The following is a 22,877-nucleotide window of genomic DNA, read 5'->3' on the forward strand; positions in this document are numbered from 1 at the left end:
TTTTCTCACAAAATAAAATATTTTTCCATGTCTGTCTTTAATAACAGCGGGTCAGGTTGGGTTGTAAATATAAAGGGAGGAGAGACATGCACGTCCACACCCACAATTGTGCAGGTGCTAAGTGAAAAAATATAACTGAATAACTGAAAGAGAACACGAGCACACTGTGGGCTCCAGTTGTAGGATTTTTTTTATTGCACCTGAGTGCCGCTGTGAATATATATATATATATATTTTAATTTACGGGTTGTAAATAACAGCAACGTATTTTGTGATCAGCAATAAGAGGATAAATAGAAGAGAAGCAGGGAGCAGTTCAAGGCAGAAGTGCGCTGACCTTAGACATTACACCGCTTTTGTCGCATGCCTTCATGGTGAATGAATGAAGAATCCAAAAACAAAGAAAATACTTGATGAACTGAAGTTATTAGAAGGCCAAGATTAACAACAGCAAATCCATTCGTAATAGAGAGCTGTGTAGCACAACTCTCACAGTATATAATCCAAGTGTCTTGTATATTTACTATTGATTTAAAACACTTCCGGTGTGAGAGATTATAAACAGATTTTAGATATAGTTTTTGCTTGTAGCATATATTTTTGGGAGTGACGTATTCCTTTAACCTCTAGGTTTATGATAGACCGAGTTCAATACAGTATGTGGCTGATCTCACATGATATCCTAAATGTATGCACATGCATAAAAACACACATGCGCACACACACACACACACACACACACACACACACACACACACACACACACACACACACACAGAAGCACAATGAAATGAGAGCTGATGAAGTCATCCTAGACAATGTGGTGCTTGTGTGCTGGATAGGCTTTCCTGTGTCCAAAGTGGGGAGTCCTGTACCTCAGACAGGTCTATCGCCTGCTTCATCTCTGGCACCGAGCCAGTGCAGTTCATTTTTGCGTGTTGCGACGCATTGTGAGCTTGTACTGTAGATCAGCTATTGTTGGCGAAGAGATTTGGTGTAGACCGAAAAGGCAGAACAACGTACAGAGCCAACTCAGGTTCAGTTTACTACGTCTAGAGGGTTTACTTATTCAAAATTATTTGGGGTTGCCGATAGCTGAGTGGTTAAAGTGCAATAGGTTCTGATGCCTGACAGTGAATTCTTGGGCCCGGCGAACCTTTGCTGCATGTCGCTCCACGACTCTCTATGTTTTCTTGCCTCTCTACACTGTGACTATCAATAAAGTCAAATAAACAGAAACAAATCAGCTTTTTTTATCCATAATCAATTTTCGAAACAGTTATAGCAGTGCAGTGAAACTGGGTTCTTCTGGTGTTGCTAACAAACCCTAACTGTGCTGCCATACACAAATACACAATGGCTAATCCTCTCTGAAAGACAAGGGTCTGTAATACACAAAGGACAGCCCAGCCAATCAACAGCAGATAATCTCAGGCAGAAAGACAACACATGTCAACAGTTCACTCCTACGTCAACGAGGTCAGACTAAATTACTTGCGCTCAGTCCAGTTCTCTCATGTTTGAAGTCAGTTTGGTTAGAATTGTTGGCACAGCGGAGTCAATTATCAAAACAAGATAGGAATACTTTGACCACTTAAAGGGGGTGTAAGTGAAATATCTTGATAAAATAAGTGTTAAATAGCTCTGTATTCACAAAGTAATCATTGCTATTGTATAGAGTGTTCAGTAACAGGGGTCTTCCTGTCGCTCCAGCTCAAAATACATTTTGAGGTCGGGATACCAATTTTATCCAATCAGGAGAGAGATCTCATACAGGATACCTGGATAAACAAGTGAAATTGGAATTGGAACACTATAAAATTGAAGCTGATAAATGGGTTCTCTCTCCTGATTGGATGAAATTGGTGACCCACCTGAAAATGTATTTATTTATTAATTAAAGAACTGGAGACCCCTGCTACTGAACAAACACTATCAGAGGGTAGAGCTTTAATGTTTTAACAAAAAAAACAGTTTTATTTTAATATCACTTTAATCCCTGTATTGTATTTCATACAATACAGGGATTTCGTTATATTTCATTGTATGTCAAATAACGAAAACAGCCAATCTACAAGCTCACAACGCCTTGCAATGCGACGCGTTGTGAGCTTGCAGTCTGCTATTTTTGCTGAATGTTCACTAAATTTCACCTAATATTCACCTATTTTCACCCAGAATAGTGACGCTATCGTTCATGTGGTTAAGTAGAATAAATGGAATCACACACAAGCAAACCATTATATTTTCAGATATCCGATGAACCAAATCTAAATGCACATTTTGTTTTTGTTAGCCTGTCACAATGTTTTCCATGTTCACCTTTTCATAGGCTGTCAACTGAATAGGCCCAAAGAGGTAATGGTAGTAGCATACACTAGTGTGACAAATAGATGACCAGCAACAAAAGCCGACTGAATATTTCTGAACACGTCTTGGAAGCAATCCATCATCGTTGGAGACGTGAGATTGCTTTCTGTTATGCTAACATTCCGACTTGCTAAAAGATCACGGAACGTTCCTAGCAGTGATGACTGCCTCCAGTGATTCTGTATGCATTTGACAAAGTGACCTTTGCCCTTTTTTGTATGAAAGTTAATTACTAAAGTTGAACTGTTGAAACTTTTGCCCTGAGGATGCAGAGGACAAAAAGATAGTCTTAACTCGAAGCATTGATACATGCAACCATGTCATTCTTTCCATTGTAAACAATGAGGAAAAGAAGCAAGGGTCTGAAAGACAAGTCTCAGGTTTTGAACACAGTCTAAGGAGAATGGAGTTTTCCCTGTTGAGGCAGGGCAAATACTGGGATGGGTACTGGTGAAGGTGAAGGGAACATTTGCTCTTCGATTCAGATAGTTCCCCTCACTGAAGTATTTTTTTGAAAAGTGTTATGGCGATATACATTATGTCTAGAATGTTTACAGATTTTATTTTATATCTAAATTTGGTTTGAGGACACTGAGCTGTATGGATACTGCACTCTATGTGCCAAACCTCACCTAAAATACAGTTCTCAGGCGACTCTAATGTTGATTAAAACTAGAAAGATGCACTCAGTAGAGCGCAGATCTCTGCCAGGAGGCAAGCCCTTATAATAATAATACAGATGCATTTCACTTTGAAAGAGTAGAACAGCATGTGAATAACCATTTGTACATCATCTATATTAGACACGTATCCCATAACCTGGAGTGATGATTGCTCTGCGATTATAAATGTATAAGAATTACGCAGTTGTCATTGACCCATTTGAAAAATATTCAAGAATAAAGGTCCTTGGCCTGCTGTTAGTGTGCACAAGAAATGTGGGGCCAAACATATGATCTCCTGGCAGAGATAATCACAGACTCACACAGACAGACAGACAGAGTTATGTTGTGTCAGGCTGTTGAAATCAGGTAAAGCTCTGATAATGTGTGTAGAGCCCAGATGAAATGCAATCTATCACTGCTAAGCACCATCCACTTCCAACAAACTTCTTCCTCTCTCTCTCTCTCTCTCTCTCTCTCTCTCTCTCTCTCTCTCTCTCTCTCTCTCTCTCTCTCTCTCTCTCTCTCTCTCTCTCTCTCTCTCTCTCTCTCACACACACACATTGACCTCTGCTTCTAATCTTTCCCTCTGCCCTGCATCCGTCACATCCCACAAAATCCTGAAGTACTGAGGTTAAAGTTCAACCGTGTTCCCCCTTCATCTCTCTCAGCACTTCACTGTGAATGAGCAGAGAAGCTACTGAGATGAGGGACTTGCAACACAGGAGGTTTTATGAGCATGCGTTCTTCTCTCAATATGGCCTTCATACTTTACATTCCATTTACTTCAGTGTGAGAGTATAAATTCTCTTTGTTTTGGCTTTTCTTTGGTGTTGGACCCGTTTAGTTCAGTTGGATTTGACATACAATGATACAGTGCCTTCTCCTCAGGCTGAGATACTCAGCCATAATTCCATAATTTACATTCTTTGAAACATTCCCCGTCCTTACTCTCCAACAGATGCTTGAAATCATTTACACGTTTAACAGGTAGGATTACTCGCTTTCTAGGCTTTAGTAAAACTGTCAGTACAGTTACCGTACTCAATGCCTATCCATCTTCAATCTGGTCATCCGTAAAATTATTACATGCCACGATGGAACGCAACAAGAAAGGCCAGTTAACGACTCCAAACAAAATGTCAAGCATGAAATGGCGCTAAATGAAGCCGGGTGTATTACACAGCCTCTGAACTCATGCAGTGAGTAATGACGAAAAACTCTTCATACTCAAACAAGGAAACTAAGCCTTATTTCACCTTTTCCTTCACTTCAGCCCAGTCCAACATGGCTCTATCCAGGTCTGGCTCAGAAGGAGGGCTTTGGTGTTTTTGGCCAAAGTCAAAGGAGATTCATTCTAGCCAGCCAGCATTAGCATTTGAAACTTAATTAAGTGTGATTGTGCGAAGTCTTGGTGTATTTCAGTCACAGAGACATGTTTCTTTTACATTTATTTGTATTTCCAAGAGGAAATTACTGCTACAAATGATTCATATCTAGCAGAGAAGAGGGCGAAATATACCTCTAACCTCAAGGTTTCTTTTGTATGACTGGTCACATAGTAATTCACTCATCACTCGTGTAATGATGATCTCTGCCTTGAGGTGGATTCAGCTAGTCGAATGCATTCAAAATGACAGCGAGAGAGACAGGTTTACATGGAGACATATGTTGATTTTATCTGAACTGATGGGAGGCTTCTCGAGGCTCAGGGATCAGACACACATGGTACACATTACAGCATGCAGAGGTCACAGGCTTCTGGCACTGCAGAGGTACAGGTGTGTGAGTGTGCGCGCACGAGCGCGTGTATCTGTGTGTCTGTGTGTGTGTGAGTGTGTGTGTGTGTGTGTGTGTGTGTGTGTGTGTGTGTGTGTGTGTGTGTTTGTGTGTGTTTAATTCTACAGTATATCCTCTATCTCCGTATTTGAGCTGGGACTGGTTACAAAACATACTGTGTGAGACAGTGATTATTAAAGCTCATATGTTCCCAGGGTTTCCATATCAGTCATCGCACAGGAGGGCATGTTTGCAGCTAAAGTATGTAAGCAAGGCTAAAAGATGGGACCTGTATATCACACACACATACACACACACACACACACACACACACACACACACACACACACACAGACACAGACACACAGACACACAGACACACACACACACACACACACAGTCACACACAGTCACACACACAACCATAACACAAGTCTACAAATGGGTCTGTCTGTCTGTCTGTCTGTCTGTCTGTCTGTTTGTTCGGGGTAATCTTATAAATCACTGGTCTGATCTGTGGATCAGTGGACTGGGGTGCTAAATTTCCTTTTCTCCACATGTTTTATATATTTTAAATAATAAAACGTTATTTTTTTCCTGTTACTATTGGTTGTCATGGCTGCCAGTTTCCACCTGATATCGTGTGGGAGTCCTGAGGGAGCTTCATACCATTGAATAACTCCTAGCTTGCGTAATGTCTTCAGACTAGGACTAAAGCCTAAGATGAACAGGTCATCGGATGTGCATCTGCTATAATACGATCTCCCACCATGCAACAACGGCACAGACTATATACCTCCAAAACGGGCGCTTGGGCCCTTGGGCTCGGCCCCCAAATACAAACGGCAGTGGCTCAGGGGTAGAGTGGCCGGGTAGAGTGAACTGGAAACCGCAAGGGTCCCAGTTCGATCCCGGGCTCGGGGGCTCCCCCAGAGTTAGTGTCGAAGTGTCCTTGAGCAAGACGCTGAACCCCTAATTGCTCCCGATGAGCAGGTTGGTGCCTTGCATGGTTTCCTCCGCCATCGGTGTATGAAGAATGTGTGTGTCAATGGGTGAATGTAATGCACAATCTATGTAAAACGCTTTGGATAAAAGCGCTATATAAATGCACCATTTACAAACATCTTTGTCCCACTGATGGTGTCAGAGAGCCATGATGAAACATGTGCCAGAGTGACTCTGATGATAATCAAACGCCAAGCCATTTTGGTGGTGCCCAGCTTTTAATGTCATCAGTGTATCCAGTCAGCTAGTTGTATCTGCCATAGATATATACATGACCTTCATGACCGCTTAGTTACTAAGTACTTGGTTACACCTAGTGACTGCACCTTTCAACACCATGGATGGTGGGTGGTTCAGTCAGGAACACTCACGTCAAAGTAGATTTAACCATATATTGCAACAAATGGAATACAGTTAAACTTGCCGTTAAAGGCTCCACTCTTGGAGATGTTCCCTGAATTTTGTCCAAGCAGCAGGCTAAGCTAAATCAGAGGGCGTGAGCTCTGATTGGAGTATATGAATGTGTGACGTAATGACCAGCAGAGCTGTGAATGGGGAATAGGAGGCTAGGCTGATGTTACATCAGCTGACTGACAGCTGATTACAGCTGAGGCGTGCAAGACTTCCGTGTCCTGCATGAACTAACGATATGCTTCATTTAGAATAATGAGTGGGCTCGGCATTGATCTGAAGAGCGCAAGACATCAGCCAGCGCTAGCAACTTAGGCACCTCACTAGCACCTCCAGTGTGCAGTGACAGGTAGCCGTGACACCCCGTTCTTGTTGGTAATAAGGGAAAGCTGACCAAAGAGAAAACTGAAGAGTGCATTAGTGGTGAAAGGACTACACAGTAGTACACACTGTTATTTTATGCATGCATGCTACACAGGATATTGTATAAACCGATGGATACACTATCTGTTGTGTTGCGTTAGGTAGCCAAGCCATGTAAATTAAATGGGTCCTGGCAGATAGGTATAATATCGTTGCTGTCCGGCAGGAACCAGCTAACTAAATTTTTCCGCTTTTGCATTTTTTTCCATAAATCAGTGCCATTGAACACCCTTTACGTCTGTGTGTTGATTAAAACATTATTGAACCAATGAAAAGTATTAAAAAGTGCTTCTGACAAAAGCAGCTAACTCCATTGGAACCATAGGGGGGTGGAGTTAGCTGGTTTAGCTGACTCCAGGCTCCACCCCCTTTTGACCTCCAACCTCATTGTGAGCTTGGAGGTCGATTCAGCTGGTCTAATCAATGATGAACAAAACCTCCTAGCTCCACTTTTTTTTTGTTTTTGTCATTTCCTGAAAAATGAACATTTTGGAGTGAGCTGGTTGCTGACAGACAGCAGAGATATGTTCTTGCATGTAGTCTTTGTTTGAAATAATAAAGGATTATTAGCATGTTTAGAAACAGATAAGCAGAACCAACATTTTATATTTTTTTATGGGTTTACTTGGCATTTTGGATTCGGTTCTGGCTTGGAACTGAATTTCGGTATCCAGCCCTATTGACATGTACAGCACTCCTTGAGATGTGTGACACACCAGAATACAAAATGGACAAAGCAACTGTCCTCTCTTCTCTCCTGTCCTGTCTCTTCTTTCCTACCCTTCCTGCTCTCACCTGTTCTCTCCATCTCGTCTCCAGGAGCTGCTGAAGGACCCGCTCTACATTGGGCTCAGGCATAAGCGGGTGCGCGGCCAGGCATACGATGACCTGGTGGAAGAGTTCATAAAGGCTGTGACAGACAGGTATGATGACGCTGTCCCTAAAACGTGCCGCTTTTCTCCTTTATGATGTCTGATATTTTCACTTTGATAGAAACACCACATGGAGCTCTGAATTGAAATAGGCTAAGCTGTCTAGCATGGTCCTATTGCGTGCCTAATAATATTTATATAGTACAGTGATCCCTTAATGGAACAAATGTAAGTATTTATAGTCATTCCTTCATTCCGTCATTCATTTACTATGCAATCATTCAACTCACCCGTATTGCACTTGATTCCATTCATCAATCCAAAAGCATGTGATTGATTTCCAGGTTAAAAAAAAATCCCAAGCATTTCTTCTGAAATATCTTATGAACATTAATGGATCTGGAACATTATTTTAAGTCTGCCGTAATTCCATTTTTATCTCCCTTCAACTGAGTTTGGTTCCATAGCAATGTCAGCCAAAACACTGGCTGAAATGGTATTTGTTACCAGGTAACGCTAGCTTTTTGAACATTGTCCAGAAAGCATTGGGGACTATTAGCATCATCGTGGTTCTTTGATGATGGCAATAATTGATTAGACAGATGCTGTGGCTGGCAGCGAGAGACCCGGTTGAAGTCATACTTTACAATATCAGTTGATTACATTAATAGGAATGTAATTCTGGTCTAGGCTGTGGTTTGTGGGGAACGTCAGACTCTCAGTTTGGACTTCAGCAGTCACAATAGTCCAGAGTAAATATCTGACTGCACACTATAAGCATATAACTCTCCAGGCAGCTCCATCCCATATACACATGCACACAAACGCGCGCGCACACACACACACACACACACACACACACACACACACACACACACACACACACACACACACACACACACACACACACACACACACACACACACACACACACACACACACACACACACACACACACACACACACACACACACACACACACAATGTTGCTGTTTATTTCACATTCACATGTCAGTTTACAAAACTGAAATACGTGAATATTTACAGTATCCAAGATAAAAGCGCCAAAATACACATAAATAGTTGCCTGATTATCAGACTAAAGCCTCGTGAGAAGCAGTTCACTCAGTGGAGTGGGTGGGGTCTATGGTCTGGAGCCAGGCTACATAAATAGCTTAAATAACATTGAGTATGTTTAAAATGTACATTCTACTCTACTTTGGCATTTAAAGGATTTATCAGGAAGGGTATGGGTGATTTTCTGTGCGCTTTATCTGACGTTGAGTGTTACTTTGGGTTAGCTGATTGGATATTTGGGTTCTGGTGGGGGGTAGCCAGGTTATGAAGGGGGAATCCTGTGTAGGGCAAAGTACACTAGTGTGATTCTTCTGTCTTGGAGGGTGGGTAGTGAGTGAGTGGGTTTGGAGTGCATCTTTGTAACTGGAATTTGTCCTGCCAATGATGATTTGGCAGGCACATTTCTGACCTCACGCTGTCCGATCTGATGAAGCCTGTGTCAGTAGGTTACCCTGCCACGCTGGGCAGGCATACTCTAGTTTGGTGGCGAACATAATGTATATATTATTGCCCAGGTCTGAGATCGTCAACGTAGACCTTCTCAACCTCCTCGGGAAATGCTTTTTGGTGTTGGCCTTCTTGACAATGACAGCAATGTGATGGCTCCATTGTACGTCTGACTGTATCAGAACTCTTTCACATGCAGTGTCACACGATGGCAGCTGTTGGCTACACAGGAAAAGAGGAATGCGGGAGGTGGATGTCTGCTGAATGTCACAGAGATGGTTTTGCGCTTTATATACGGTGTCCAGGAGACATGAGTGGCCATGTTTCCCCAACTGGTCTGATGACTAAGGCCCGTGCACACGCACACGCACGCGCATGCGCACACACACACACGCACACACACACGCACGCACGCACGCACGCACGCACGCACGCACGCACGCACGCACGCACGCACGCACACACACACACACACACACACACACACACACGCACACACATATACAAACATATACATCCAGACACATGCTCACAGTTGTGATTTCACCACTGTCTCCAGTAATTTCAATAATAAAGTGAGGTTGTCATCGGTTTGATATAGAGAGACATGGCAAGAGATGCCATTTTTTGCTTTGTATGCAAACTTGTGAACTCGGGTTGTGCATGGATTGCACCATGCCGTACCCCAGGATGTGTATGGTCCTCTCTAAGATGAAATGGGTGATAGCCAGCACTCACGTTCTGTCCAGTCCGGCACGTCATATTAATGTAACAGGCTACATGACGACCGGACGCCTTTCGGCTACAAAGCTTTCCATCAGCATAATCGATTGCACTGATGGAAGGCTTTGTAGCCGAAAGGCGTCCGGTGGTCATGTTGCCTGTTGCATTAATACAATAAGAAGAGCCTGAATGGACAGAACGTGAGTGCTGACTATCATTCCTTACTTGATATACTTTTGGAGCCGTGGACCCAGCAAGTTTTTGGATCTAGTTTTTTTTTGTGACTGAAGTTTGTGCTCACATTCGACCGATTCTAATGTTCTCAAAAGTTTTGTGACAAGGACCCCCAAAATGATATGTATTTGGCCGCGGACCCCCCCATCTGAAAAAGGTATGCATATATAGCTAAAATCTAAAATGACACAGATGCTTTCCCGGTTTGAATGGGGGTTCAGATGAAATGGGGCTCATGCACATAAGTGTATATAAATGAGTATGTACACTTTTATGTTTTTTCTGCGCTAGCCTGTGACTGTACAGTATAGCTCTTATTGAGTGTTCATGTGTTTATACTGTATATGCCTTCATGCACGCTGACATGTCTGGTTGTGTCTCTGTCCCTTCCTTGGAGCCATCCTGGCCACAGACACATGGGCCTGGTTAGGCTCCATCTTGGCCCTAGAGGGACCAGAGTCCAGAGACAGAAGCTGGGCTCTGGGGCCCCTCCAGCTGGCAGCAGGAAGCCATGAGTGTCTAATAACTAGGTGGCTTTTCAACTACAGGGAACTGCACTGCCTTTCCCCGAAGAAGGAGCCGGATTGGCGGGAAATGAATAATTATGGGGTTGGAGATTGAATGAATGATTACAGTCCTAGAGGTTTTTTTGTCTTTTTTCTTTTTAATAATATTCGCCTTCGGTTTTCGACGAAACTGCAGAAAAGTGATGTTATTTGAAACCTCCCCTCATTGCTCCTCGCAAAGTGAGACATCCATAATGCTATGCTCACCAATTCATCACGTAAAACGAAGCAAGAGCTTTGCAGGCATTTTTTGTGTATGACTCTGTGCACTTTTTGTTGTCGTTTTATTCTCCCCAATTTAGTCATTGCCAATTTCCACAGTGAGTGTACAGTATAGTCCCTATCACTGCCAACCCCTACTCGGTGATGTTGTGGAGGGTGTAAACAACTACATGTTTCCTACAATACACATGTCACATATGCTGTATTCTCACCTGACTGTGAGGAGTTTTTCTGTGAGGAGGCCCCTTCCACACGCGGGCGGCCCCTCCCAGTTCCGCTCCCTGCTGAACAGGTGACCAACCTGTAGGAGTTGCTAGTGTAGCGTCGGAAATTCTGCTGGTTTCTCACCCTCGTTCATGGCCAAATTGTATTCTTTGGAGTGCCCGGACACTGTGGTAGGCAGGACGTTTACCCCTGAAATACCCGGATGGGGGGGGATTTGGGTCAGGATTATTTTATTCAGTGAAATATCTGAAGTATCTATCTATCTATCGAGTATAAAGATGAACAGGTGGTCTATATTACTTTAGTTTCTGGCCAGACTTTTGGAAATGCTGACACACTACACCCTCAAAACAAGAAGAGCCAACAATATTCTAGACTCTTGTGTGGGGGCGGTATAGTGGCTCAGGAGGTAGAGCGGCCGCCTTGAAATCGGAATGTCACTCCCTGCTCTCGATGAGGACGTTGGTGCCTTGCATGGTCTCTCTATAGTGCCTTGCAAGGCACTATATAAATGTGCAATTCATTTTCGGGAATCCTGTTTAAAACTTTGACTGATCGCTTTCTTCAAGTAGGCTAACATCCCAGAAGCAGTTTGTTGCTGCAGAAGTCCTCTATCATTCCCTTCACTGACAAGTTAAGTCTATCGTCTTGTGAAGCCTGCTGTATCTCCATGGTTTATGGGTCAGTGAGTTGACAGAAGTTCAATTCAATAAATAATTCAGGAAAAGCATCCGTTGTGTTCTGTGTTCGCATTACCATCACACAGATTTTGTCATCAAGCACTTAATGTTCATTCCAGTGAAATCATGCCAAGTGCCGTGCGACTTCCTGTCTGCCTTATCTGTCTTTCCGAGTCTCCCTGTCCATCGCCATGGTAATAGGCCACCAGTGGGTTGGACTTTTGGATCAGAGAGAACGGGGGTCAAACTGAGGGGCAGACGGATGGATAGAGGAAAGGAGGAAGAATGCAGACTGTGTTTCCGTCTTTAATGATGGGTTGGGGATTTGAGAAATAATGTGTGCTGAGAGACGCTGGCTCTCTGGAGAGAGAGGGGCGAGGGGGCTTGGGATTTATTAAGAGGGACCAGACCGCAGCTCCCAAGCCCCATAGGGACGTGAGAAACAGGCAACCAGTGTGTGTGTGTGTGTGTGTGTGTGTGTGTGTGTGTGTGTGTGTGTGTGTTGTGCAGTGTTCATAGGTGTTTGTCTGTGCTACATGCTTGCAAGCATGTCTGCATGCACATATACCGTGCATGGCCACTGCTTAGACAGCTGTGTTTGGACAGTACGCCCTTGTCAGCGACCTTCTGTGTGGAGGTCGCCGGCTCCTTGGAATGCACGCATGCAGGCTAAAAGAATCATTTCATGCTCCCTCCACTGCTTTTAGTAGCCCTCTCAGTACTGGAAGCCGAAAGGACTTCCGCCAAGATCCAGGGCCCTGCTTCAGGTTTCATCGCGTCTTGGCGAAAGACAGATTAGGTTTCTCTTACACACAGTTATCACACGCTCCGCGGCCCAGACGCAATACTGCACTGTCTGAGTGATCTGACACATGGGGGGGGGGGGGGGGGGGGGGGGGGGGAATGGCTGTCATCTCATATGTCACATTCTTTTTCATAGTATCAAACATTAAGAATAATGTCAGACGCATTTACACTCGCTGCACAGTTTGCCGGTTTGCCAGTGATGGAGAAACCTCCCCATGTGCCCTTTTTGAAAATGATGGTCCTATAAAGTGTTTTCCCTTGCTGGCAAGCTATTTCCTCCCGCAATATTCGGGCGAGTCATGAATCATGGCAGAATAGAATAGTAAAGAACAAAGGAGCACTGTGTTGTTCTCGTCATGTCCCTCAGATGATTTAAACAGTCCCATGGAATGGAAGGTTTGATTGTTGCAGGCACCGATCCAGGATCTAATTAAAAGTTATTATGTCAAAGACGGAACACAGTTTAGCTTTTTGCAAGGTGTCCCTCACAGCCTGTGTGTGTCAGTGGTGTAAAGTAACTATGTACTTAAGTACTGTTGACTAATTCTGAGGCATTTTTTGCTTTACTGGAGTATTTCCGATTTTCAATACTTTATACTTTTACTCCACTACATCTCTTATTTTGATTATTATTACAAATACATATTTTTTTTGTTTTTTCTAAAAAAAATTATCCCATGATTTTGTAACCCATTTTTTCACCCATATCAGTGCCAATTTTGTGTTCCAAAGGAACAAAAACATACATTAACCACTTCAGCCTTGATGCGACACGTTGTGAGCTTGTAGATTGGCTATTTTCAGGATTTTTATACTATATTTTGAAAACTTGTGAAATGGGATATTCTGCACAATTAATACTTTCACTTTTGGTACTTTAAGTACATTTTGATGCCAATACTTTTGTACTTTGACTCAAGTACATTTTGAATACCAGACTGCTACTTGTAACAAAGTATTTCTACACAGTGCACTCAAAAATTACGCACGACCCAAAGGCCATCAGGTGTGTTTTGTGCCACATTTTGCATCCCTGGGAAAATGGAACGGCCACGGCACAGAAAGAATTGATGGTACTTTATATTGTCTCTGTATTACATCCAACAGCAGGTGTAGGAAGCCTGTTTTTTTCCCCCTCCTGTTCTCTTATGCCTGTGACAGATGGAGTGTTTCCCCAGCTGGACAGTCCTCGGTCTCCAAACTGTCTGAACAGTTACTGCTGTTGACAAAATATTGGACGGAGGGAAAAAGGGGAAGTGATGCCGCTGCCAGACAAAGACCGCTTGGATAGATAGTTGTCTTTCTTTTTCCAGAAGCCACCGTGTCCCCTGTGCCATAAATCAGATCCTAGTTGTCACACACAGAGGCCTGATTTTAGAGAACTTCTGCCCCTCTGCCCTTCTCACGGCCCATCCTTGTCCTCTAAGTCCTTTTCTCTCTCTGTGAGTGCTTCTTCCTCTCTTATCTTAATTCGCTCCGCTTCAGACTTTCAGACTTTCAGTCAGGAGTCAGGAATCTCATCTTGTGCGCGTCTCATCTTAGGGTGTGCCTTAGATGTACTGTAGGTCAGTGTTTCTCCAACTTTTTCATGCCAGGACCCCCAAATTGATATATATTTGGCCGCGGACCCCCATCTGAAAATATGTTGTGCCAGGGACTCGCAGAAGCAAAGATTTGTGTTCATATGTTTGCTTAAAAAAATTATATATACTATATATATATATATATATATATATATTATTTTTTTTAAATCACTAATGTTCAAGATTTTAGAAAAATAGCAGTATACTGTATCTGCTATTTTTTAATAGCCAAAGTATAAAAGGTTAAAGTGGTTAAAATGATTGTGATGCTATATTAACACATTTTGCTGGGGACCCCCTGGGGGTCCCCGGACCCCACTTTGAGAACCAATGCTGTAGGGTTTACAGCCCAGCCCTCAGAACCGCGGTAGAACAGTGAAGCTTGCCAAATCTGGGATTTCAATACCAAAATGTGGTGCTCAAAAATGCAGAAGAAAAGGGTACTTCCGGGTGCTTCATGTGCTGGGTGAGCAACTTCATTGAAATGAACAGGTGGGGGCGGGGCAGTCCGTTCTCTAGATATATTATAACTCTATGATTACAGCCCTGTCCTATCCTTTAGTCAAGGAAGAAAGCAAATCCAAAGCCTCAATGTCCTGGGGGGGGTTTAACAACTAGCAGAAATATGCATTATGGGATTGTGGGTTCCATTCAGATGGGCGTCAGGGAAAGACAACATGATTCTGGAAGAATGGGCTCTATGAACACAAATGACCTCCAAGAGAAGCTTTGTTCTGGGTGACGCAGACGCACGCACGCACGCACGCACGAAAGCACGCACGCACGCACGCACGCACGCACGCACGCACGCACGCACGCACGCACGCACGCACGCACGCACACAAAACATTCATGCAAGCTTTCAAAGGCTGACAGCCAAAGCTTTGGTTATGAAACTGAAAACCTTGCTCCCGTTCCAGTACCACATCCACAACACACACGCACGCACGCATGTACAAACACATGCATGCACACACACACACACACACACACACACACACACACACTGTATTTTATAGCCAGTAAATGCCTATTAATAGGCTTATTACTTATGCATATATATTCACAACTACTGTGGTACTTCTCTGATCCTTTTCAGGACTCTCTGATCTTTGTGAGATTTCATATTCAGATGGTGTTCAATACCCTCACGCTGACGTTGCAACCCACATTAAAAGCCGGACAGAAAAAGAACGCAGCAACATGCTCAATATGAATTTGGTGTCTTGACAGGTTTCCTCCATCATATAGTGTTCAATCTAAGCTTCGGGCTCTAATCTTCCCTCTCCTTATGGTACAATGAGGTCATTTGCAGCATATAGGAGCATGGATGTCATCTGCCACCGTGCCCTGTGTCCAAAGCCACCTCTTTGGACCGCTGACATAAATGACTTGGTTTTGCCTGAACTCGGATGACCTCTCTCTGGCAAACGAGGGCGCGCGGGACCACACAAGAGGGCTGCTACGTCGCCCGGCAGGCAGGGCAGCATCCAACCTCGCCTGTCGCCCGCCTTCCAATGACTCAATGAAAAGTTTATGGTTCCTCTCTTGGCTTCGTTTGTTTATCCTCTATGTAGGCTCGTGGTACTTTAGCGCGCCTCTCTGCTTGATAGAAAACACATTTGCCTCCCATTTTGCTACTGCCATATTAGCTTAAAATAACTGCCACTGACAGTCAGTGGCTGAATGAGGCATCAGTTTCTCACAGCGTATACTGTAAGCCGTACGCTGAGACAGCCATGAATGATGACACTCTTTGATCGGGACATTTTATTTTTTTACGGCCACCGAACCCTTTTCTCCTCTCGACCTGCCCCCCTCTTCCTCCCAACCTCATCTTCCTGCCGCTGGAGATGTGAGGCGTTTAGCAGTCGTGCATCCGACTGGGAAACCACTTTAGAGAATTACACAGTGACAAGTAAGAGTCCAGAGGAGGAATCTTTTCCATGTGCTCGATGAGGTGGGGCTTGAGGTCGGATGAAAACGCTGTGTGAGAGAGAGAGAGAGAGAGAGAGAGAGAGAGAGAGTAGAGGCAGTGATATGGAGACAGAGACGCTGGTAGAGAGCAGAAACCTCAATACTATACAGTATACTGTGAAAGGATGTGAAAGGCATCATCACCTCCCCTTCTTCTCCCTGTGATTTCACATGTCTGTTAGGGCAATTCCAATTTGACTATTTACACACAGTAAGATCCTAGTTATAATTTAAAGGTAGGGTAAGTGATTTGCGTTGGTTAAAATAATTGTTAAATAGCTCTATATTCTGATAGTACTCATTGCTATAGAGTGTTTGTTCAGTATTAGGAGTCTCCTTGTCTCTCCACCTCTTTATTAAACAGAAAATGCATTTTCTTTTCAGTTTCAGTTTCATTTCCAATTTTCCAACCAGGACAGAGAACTCAATCAGGATACAGATTAAACAAGTGAAATTGGAAGTGATGACACTAAGAAATTATCAGACAAAATTGGAACTGGAACACTATACAAATTAAGCTTAAAAATGGGTACTTTCTCCTGATTGGCTGAGATTTTGACACCTACCGAAAAATGTATTTTCTGTTTATTAAAGAGCTGGAGAGACAGTAGTGCAGCAAGTTAATGACTTAATCGTTCACTTTGTGATGCAAGCATGAAATTTGGCACACATACTCTCTAAGGGCCACTCTTATGGAAAAGGGCGCTGGCCATTCAAAAATCCAAGATGGGGACCATTTTTTTCAAGATGGCCACCACCTTAGCGGAGCAAATAGTGATATAATCTTTCAAGTTGTGATACAATGATGAAATTTGGCACACATACTCTCTAAGGGCCACTCTTATGGAAAAAGGCACTGGCCACTCAAAATTCCAAGATGGCGACCATTTTTTTCAAGATGGCCACCACCTTAGGGGAGCAAATAGTGATATAATCTTTCAGGTTGTGACACAATGATGAAATTTGGCACACATACTCTCTAAGGGCCACTCTTATGGAAAAGGGCACTGGCCACTCAAAATTCCAAGATGGCGACCATTTTTTTCAAGATGGCCACCACCTTAGCGGAGCAGAGGGTGTTATAACATTTCAGGTTGTGATACAAGGTAGACATTTGGCACACATACTCTGTAAGGGTCACTCTTATGGAAAAGGGCACTGGCCACTCAAAAATCCAAGATGGCGACCAATTATTTTCAAGATGGCCACCTTAGCTGAGCAGATAATGATTTATTCTTTCAGGTTGTGATACAAGGATGACATTTGGCACACATACTCTGTAAGGGCCACGCTTATAGAAAAAGGCACTGGCCACTCAAAAATCCAAGATGGCGACCATTTGTTTCAAGATGGCCTTCTCCTTAGCAGAGCAGATAGTGATATAATCTTTCAGGTCATGATACAAACATGAAAATTGGCAGGAGCAGTCTCCAAAGGCCACTTGACAATAAAACAATCACAGACACATGAAATGTGAAGATGGTGACCATTTTCCAAGATGTTGTTTTTGCCCAAATAGTTTTACTCACATTTGCAACTGCACAGTGCTGTGAAGACAAACCCCAATTTGAAACATTTGCACCTTCCACTGCACCCTTATTTGCAGCCACATTTGGTGAGTTCTTGACAACTCTCTGCAAGTGGTGAATTGGCTGTCCAGAAGACCTGCCATTCTTCACCAAACTTCTTCCATCCCCAGTCAGCTGGACTTTCTGATTCAGGCTGACGCTGGGTGGATTGACCCCATATGCAGCCGGCCTGATACGCTGCATGTTTGGTGTGTTGAATCAGAGCTGCCCTCGTTGGAGGAATGGCTTCATATGGCTTCTGCTTTCGTGGCAAACATGTCAAATCTAGCTTCATCCACACTGACAGCTGTGCTCGATCGATCGTACATCAGGACCACAAACTTCTCCAGGATCTTCAGGTCATCATCACTCAGTTTGGAAGGATATTGGCTTAGTTTGGTGAAGCAGTGAAGGCATGAAAGAACAGTATGCCTCTGGTCTTTACTGGTCCAGTACAGCGGTACAGGTCATGTACACCAATCCACCTCTGATGTCTTGTTGTCTTTATGTCTGAGGAAATTGCGCCAATTTGCTGGAACTTTATTCTTGTTTGTCACTTGCCGTCGACCTCCCTGGCTGAGTTACACAGCAGTGATGCCACCATTGTGCCCTGGTTCTGCAATGACGTTCACTCTATTATAATAAGCTATATAAGACATAATGATACAACCCCTGGAAGTCATCTTGAAAAATGGCGGCCATATTGATTTTTTGGAGTGGCTAGCTCCCCTTTTCATAAGAGTGGACCTAAAAGAGTATTTGTGCCAAATATCATCCTTTTATCACAACCTGAAAGATTATATCACCATCTGCTCCGCTAAGGTGGTGGCCATCTTGAAAGAAATGGTTGCCATCTTGGATTTTTGAGTGTCCAGCGCCCTTTTCCATAAGAGTGGCCCTTACAGAGTATGTGTGCCAAATTTCATCCTTGTATCACAACCTGAAAGATTATATCACTATCTGCTCCGCTAAGGTGGTGGCCACTTTGAAAAAAATGGTAGCCATCTTGGATTTTTGATTGGCCAGCGGCATTATCCATAAGAGTGAACCTTAGAGAGTATGTGTGCCAATTAAATGTCATCCTTGTATCACAACCTGAAAGATTATATCACCATCTGCTCCGCTAAGGTTGAAGAAAATGGTCGCCATCTTGGAATTTTGAGTGGCCAGTGCCTTTTTCCATAAGAGTGGCCCTTAGATAGTATGTGTGCCAAATTTCATCATTGTATCACAACCTGAAAGATGATATCACTATTTGCTCTGCTAAGGTGGTGGCCATCTTGAAAAAAAAGGTCGCCATCTTGGAATTTTGAGTGGTCAGTGCCTTTTTCCATAAGAGTGGCCCTTACAGAGTATGTGTGCCAAATTTCATCATTGTATCACAACCTGAAAGATTATATCACTATTTGCTCTGCTAAGGTGGTGGCCATCTTGAAAAAAAAGGTTGCCATCTTGGATTTTTGAGTGGCCAGCGCACTTTTCCATAACTGTGGCCCTTAGAGAGTATCTGTGCCAAATTTCATGCTTGCATCACAAAGTGAACGATTCCTTTGAAATCTGCCATTAACTTGCTGCACTACAGGGAGACATCTGTTACTGAAAAAAACACTCTATAGCAATGATTACTATCAGAATATAGTATTTTAACCTTTTAACAAAATACTTTTTGTTTTAACCAAAAAATATCACTTACCCTACCTTTAACTGTGAAAGTGTAAACAAAAGGGGATTTCGCTTTGTTGGCATCTAGCACACGCTCTTACCCAGAGAGATGTACAAAATGCAAGGTAGGGAGTAAGCCCCGTGAACCCTAGTCAACCAACAACAGGGTAAGTGGTCGAGCAATTAGAGTGCTACGAAATAAGTATGTGCCCCAAGGTATCTAGGATAGGAAGTAGACATCAAAACCCTCATCTTTCTAAAGAGCATTCTTAGCATCTGTCAACAAGTAAACAACATACCTAGCAATCATCTAAACTAGTCCAAGAAGCAGGACGATAATAAGTAAGCGTGAGGAGATTAGATGAAGTCTGAAGAGGAGAGTGTTGTGTGGCTCTAATACACATGCACGCTGTGCTGTTTGTCTGGCTTGTCCTCAATTTCCTCCCTCACCAGGCCACTGAAACGTGAGCCCTGGAGTTTTCATTAGTGGCTCATGTCGACCTCAACCCCTATGCCTATTGTCTATTTGCTACCGTGGACTTAATAAAAGGGTGTACGCTGGTTATACGACTCTGTTTTCGTAGCTTTACAGGGAGCCATGGAGCATCGCTTAAAAAGACAGACATGCTTTCCCTGTAACTACAAAGGTCACAGTGGTCTGCTTTTGTTTTTGTTAGGGTGTTATTGGTTAAGGCGCTGGTGCTGCTGGATTGTGTTGTCAGGTGATAGGTGGTCCTTGTTCCATCTTGTAAAAAACAAACTTTACTGGGAGAGTGGGTGGGCCATGTATTCTTTTCCAACAGATTCGGAAATGTTATGGTTCGGGTCCTTTGTGAGATTATGACCTCCCTCGCTGAAACTCATTATCGGCTGCTGCAATAAAACAGCCGACAGGTGTCAGTTTGTCTGATGGCATTTAAGTCGGGTTTCTTAAGTCTAATGTGTTACTTATTACTTCTCATGGGAACAGATTACTTTCGACTGCAGTGACTTGTCTAAAGTGCTGTCCATGTGTCATTCCAATGTAAGACACCTGCCGTAACAAGATAATGAATAGAATGAAAGTAAATCAAATCAAATTAACCCATCGTATAGTATCTTCTTACAAGATACTCATGGTTTGAGTATTGATTGAACCATCATGAGTTTCAGTGTTTGAATATCAGGAATCACTTTTTCTTAAATGAAATCCTTCATATACCTTACATTTTATTCATCAAACCTAATACTTTGTATACTGCGTCTTGCGTGCCCGGTATTGCTATACTGAAAATCTGCAAGCTCACTATCTTCGGTGCACATCACCCCACACAACTAAGTATAAATCAAGCCTAAAAATGCACATCAAGCTAGTCAGTGTCTCTGTTTTCTGAGTTCTCCTATACAGTATCTGCTTCGTTTGCACAGTGGAAGTCTGCCCCCTGCAGGCCTAAACAGTCCTGAACAGAGAAGCCACTGTTTGTTTGTTTGTTTGTTTGTTTGATTGATTGATTGCTTGAATACCTTATTAACAGTTTGCAAATATTACAGTGGTCCGATTTTACAATGATGCTAAAAGGATAACATAAAAAGCCCTAGGGGCTTGTTTTCATTGTGGTCCTGTGTGTGTGTGTGTGTGTGTGTGTGTGTGTGTGTGTGTGTGTGTGTGTGTGTGTGTGTGTGTGTGTGTGTGTGTGTTACTCCCTGGACCCGTACTTTGAGAACCCCTGGTTTCGATTAGATCTCAGTTTTAGCATCCCCATGACTCCAATCAAGTGAGGCTGTTAATCAGGCCTGATTAAATGTGTCTGTTAACAGGTATGGGATGGAATGTCTCATTCAGTTTGAGGACTTTGCCAACGTCAATGCCTTCCGGCTACTGACCAAGTACCGCAACAAATACTGCACATTCAACGATGACATCCAAGGTAACATGTGCACACGCACGCACGCACACACACACACACACACACACGCGAGATGAAACAGGGACCCCCACTACATATTGTATTTAACTGTGTTGCAGATTAAACTTTTTCATAGATTTAATAGATTCGTGCTAATGTGTAGAGCTTGTGAACTTGTAGATCTGGTATTTTTGGTTAATGTTCCCCATCACACAAAGATTTGGCGGACGCCCTGTAGTAACTCTGAGGACCCCCTGTTGAAGACCCCTGCCTTATACTGTATAACTATCCCAGTTACTTTGTTTCTCTGGGCCTTGCTACTTAATGAGACCACACAATCAGCCACACCTTGCAGGAGGAGCCTATTTGCAAAATAAAAACCACCTTCCCCCTGAAATTAACCCTCATTACAGAAGCGAGTTACGCTAATTTTATGAGGCTAATTTAAGGCTTGTTTCTCTCAGATTATTTCTCTGTAAATTCAAATTAAAATGTACCAGCCTAACAGGGATCAGCGAATGCTGTAGTGATGAGTTGACTTAAATACAGCGGTGGAAAAATAAAAAAAATAAAACTGATCTGATTTATAAAACACACTCATTAGTTAGTATGTGAATGCCATTTGCATCCTTAGCAAAGGGAACATATACAGCAAGTTCATTACCATACTTCACAGCCTGGTAATGCCTACATTCTTGGAAATGCACAAGACATAACTGACATACATACTGTAAGTGTGTGCGTGTGTGTGCACGTGCACATTTATTTACAGTAATGTTACTGTACATTATGTATTTACAGCATGTACAGTGGTAAATGTACATGGTAAATGGACTGTATTTATTTATAATTTTCTAATCTTCACATGCACCCATTCACACGGACATTCATACTCCCATGGCATCCGACATGCTTTTACCACTTACAGATTCAGGCATAATATGCTTCCGTAAGTCAGCACACCATAGAATGTGTGCTTTTTCATGCCTACAGTAAATATGTCAATAATTCGTTTTCATCAAATACGTCAATAAGAGGACATTACTTCTGTCTGATACGCATGCACACACATGCACTCCTGTGCCCGCACACACCCTCTGGAATCATTTGATTGACTCTTTCTGTCACCGTGAATCTTGCCTCTTAAAGTCTTCTTTCATTTGCAGGTACAAGGTTGTTCCAATATGTTGGTTGAGATATAACGCATATGTGGTTTGTTAATCTCCCACAGGTACAGCTGCAGTGGCAGTCGCTGGGCTCCTTGCTGCTCTCCGAATCACCAAGAGCAAAATGTCTGACCACACCATTGTTTTTCAAGGTGCTGGCGAGGTGGGTGTAAAAACAATACACGACACCTTCCACATCCATTACTACACAGTGAAACCCAGTGTGTACGCAGAAACCTCTCAGCTCTATATTTAAACTTTTTGTGTTTCTTTGTAAATGCATGACCTAACCTCATGCATGCATGAGGTTAGGTCTTAATGGATGAGATCTGCTAATGCCTGGTGATCTATAATTGATTTGTACACAATTCTTCTTTACTGAGACATGATGGTGACAAAAGACAGGAAAGCAGAGGCAGTCAGGAGGAGGGAGAACAGGAAATACAGGCAGTTATATAAACAGGACATTATGGTTATGTGATTGCAGAATTAACCGTTCATATAACGTAAGCTGATCATTCACACAACTTCT

At 43.0% G+C, this 22,877-nt stretch overlaps 1 protein-coding gene across 1 annotated transcript in view; it reads left to right on the top strand.

Moving 5' to 3' along the window:
* Window positions 1–22,877, top strand: part of me1 (malic enzyme 1, NADP(+)-dependent, cytosolic) — a 110,604-nt gene that overhangs the window by 77,315 nt on the left and 10,412 nt on the right. Inside the window, exons 6-8 of the mRNA XM_084052863.1 lie at window positions 7,470–7,573; window positions 21,091–21,200; window positions 22,411–22,508. Of these exons, the coding sequence (XP_083908989.1) occupies window positions 7,470–7,573; window positions 21,091–21,200; window positions 22,411–22,508 (312 nt within the window). The remainder of the gene's footprint in view (window positions 1–7,469; window positions 7,574–21,090; window positions 21,201–22,410; window positions 22,509–22,877) is intronic.

The sequence above is a fragment of the Gymnoscopelus microlampas genome, assembly GCF_963454915.1.
Source record: "Gymnoscopelus microlampas genome assembly, chromosome: 3".
Classification (NCBI taxonomy): domain Eukaryota; kingdom Metazoa; phylum Chordata; class Actinopteri; order Myctophiformes; family Myctophidae; genus Gymnoscopelus; species Gymnoscopelus microlampas.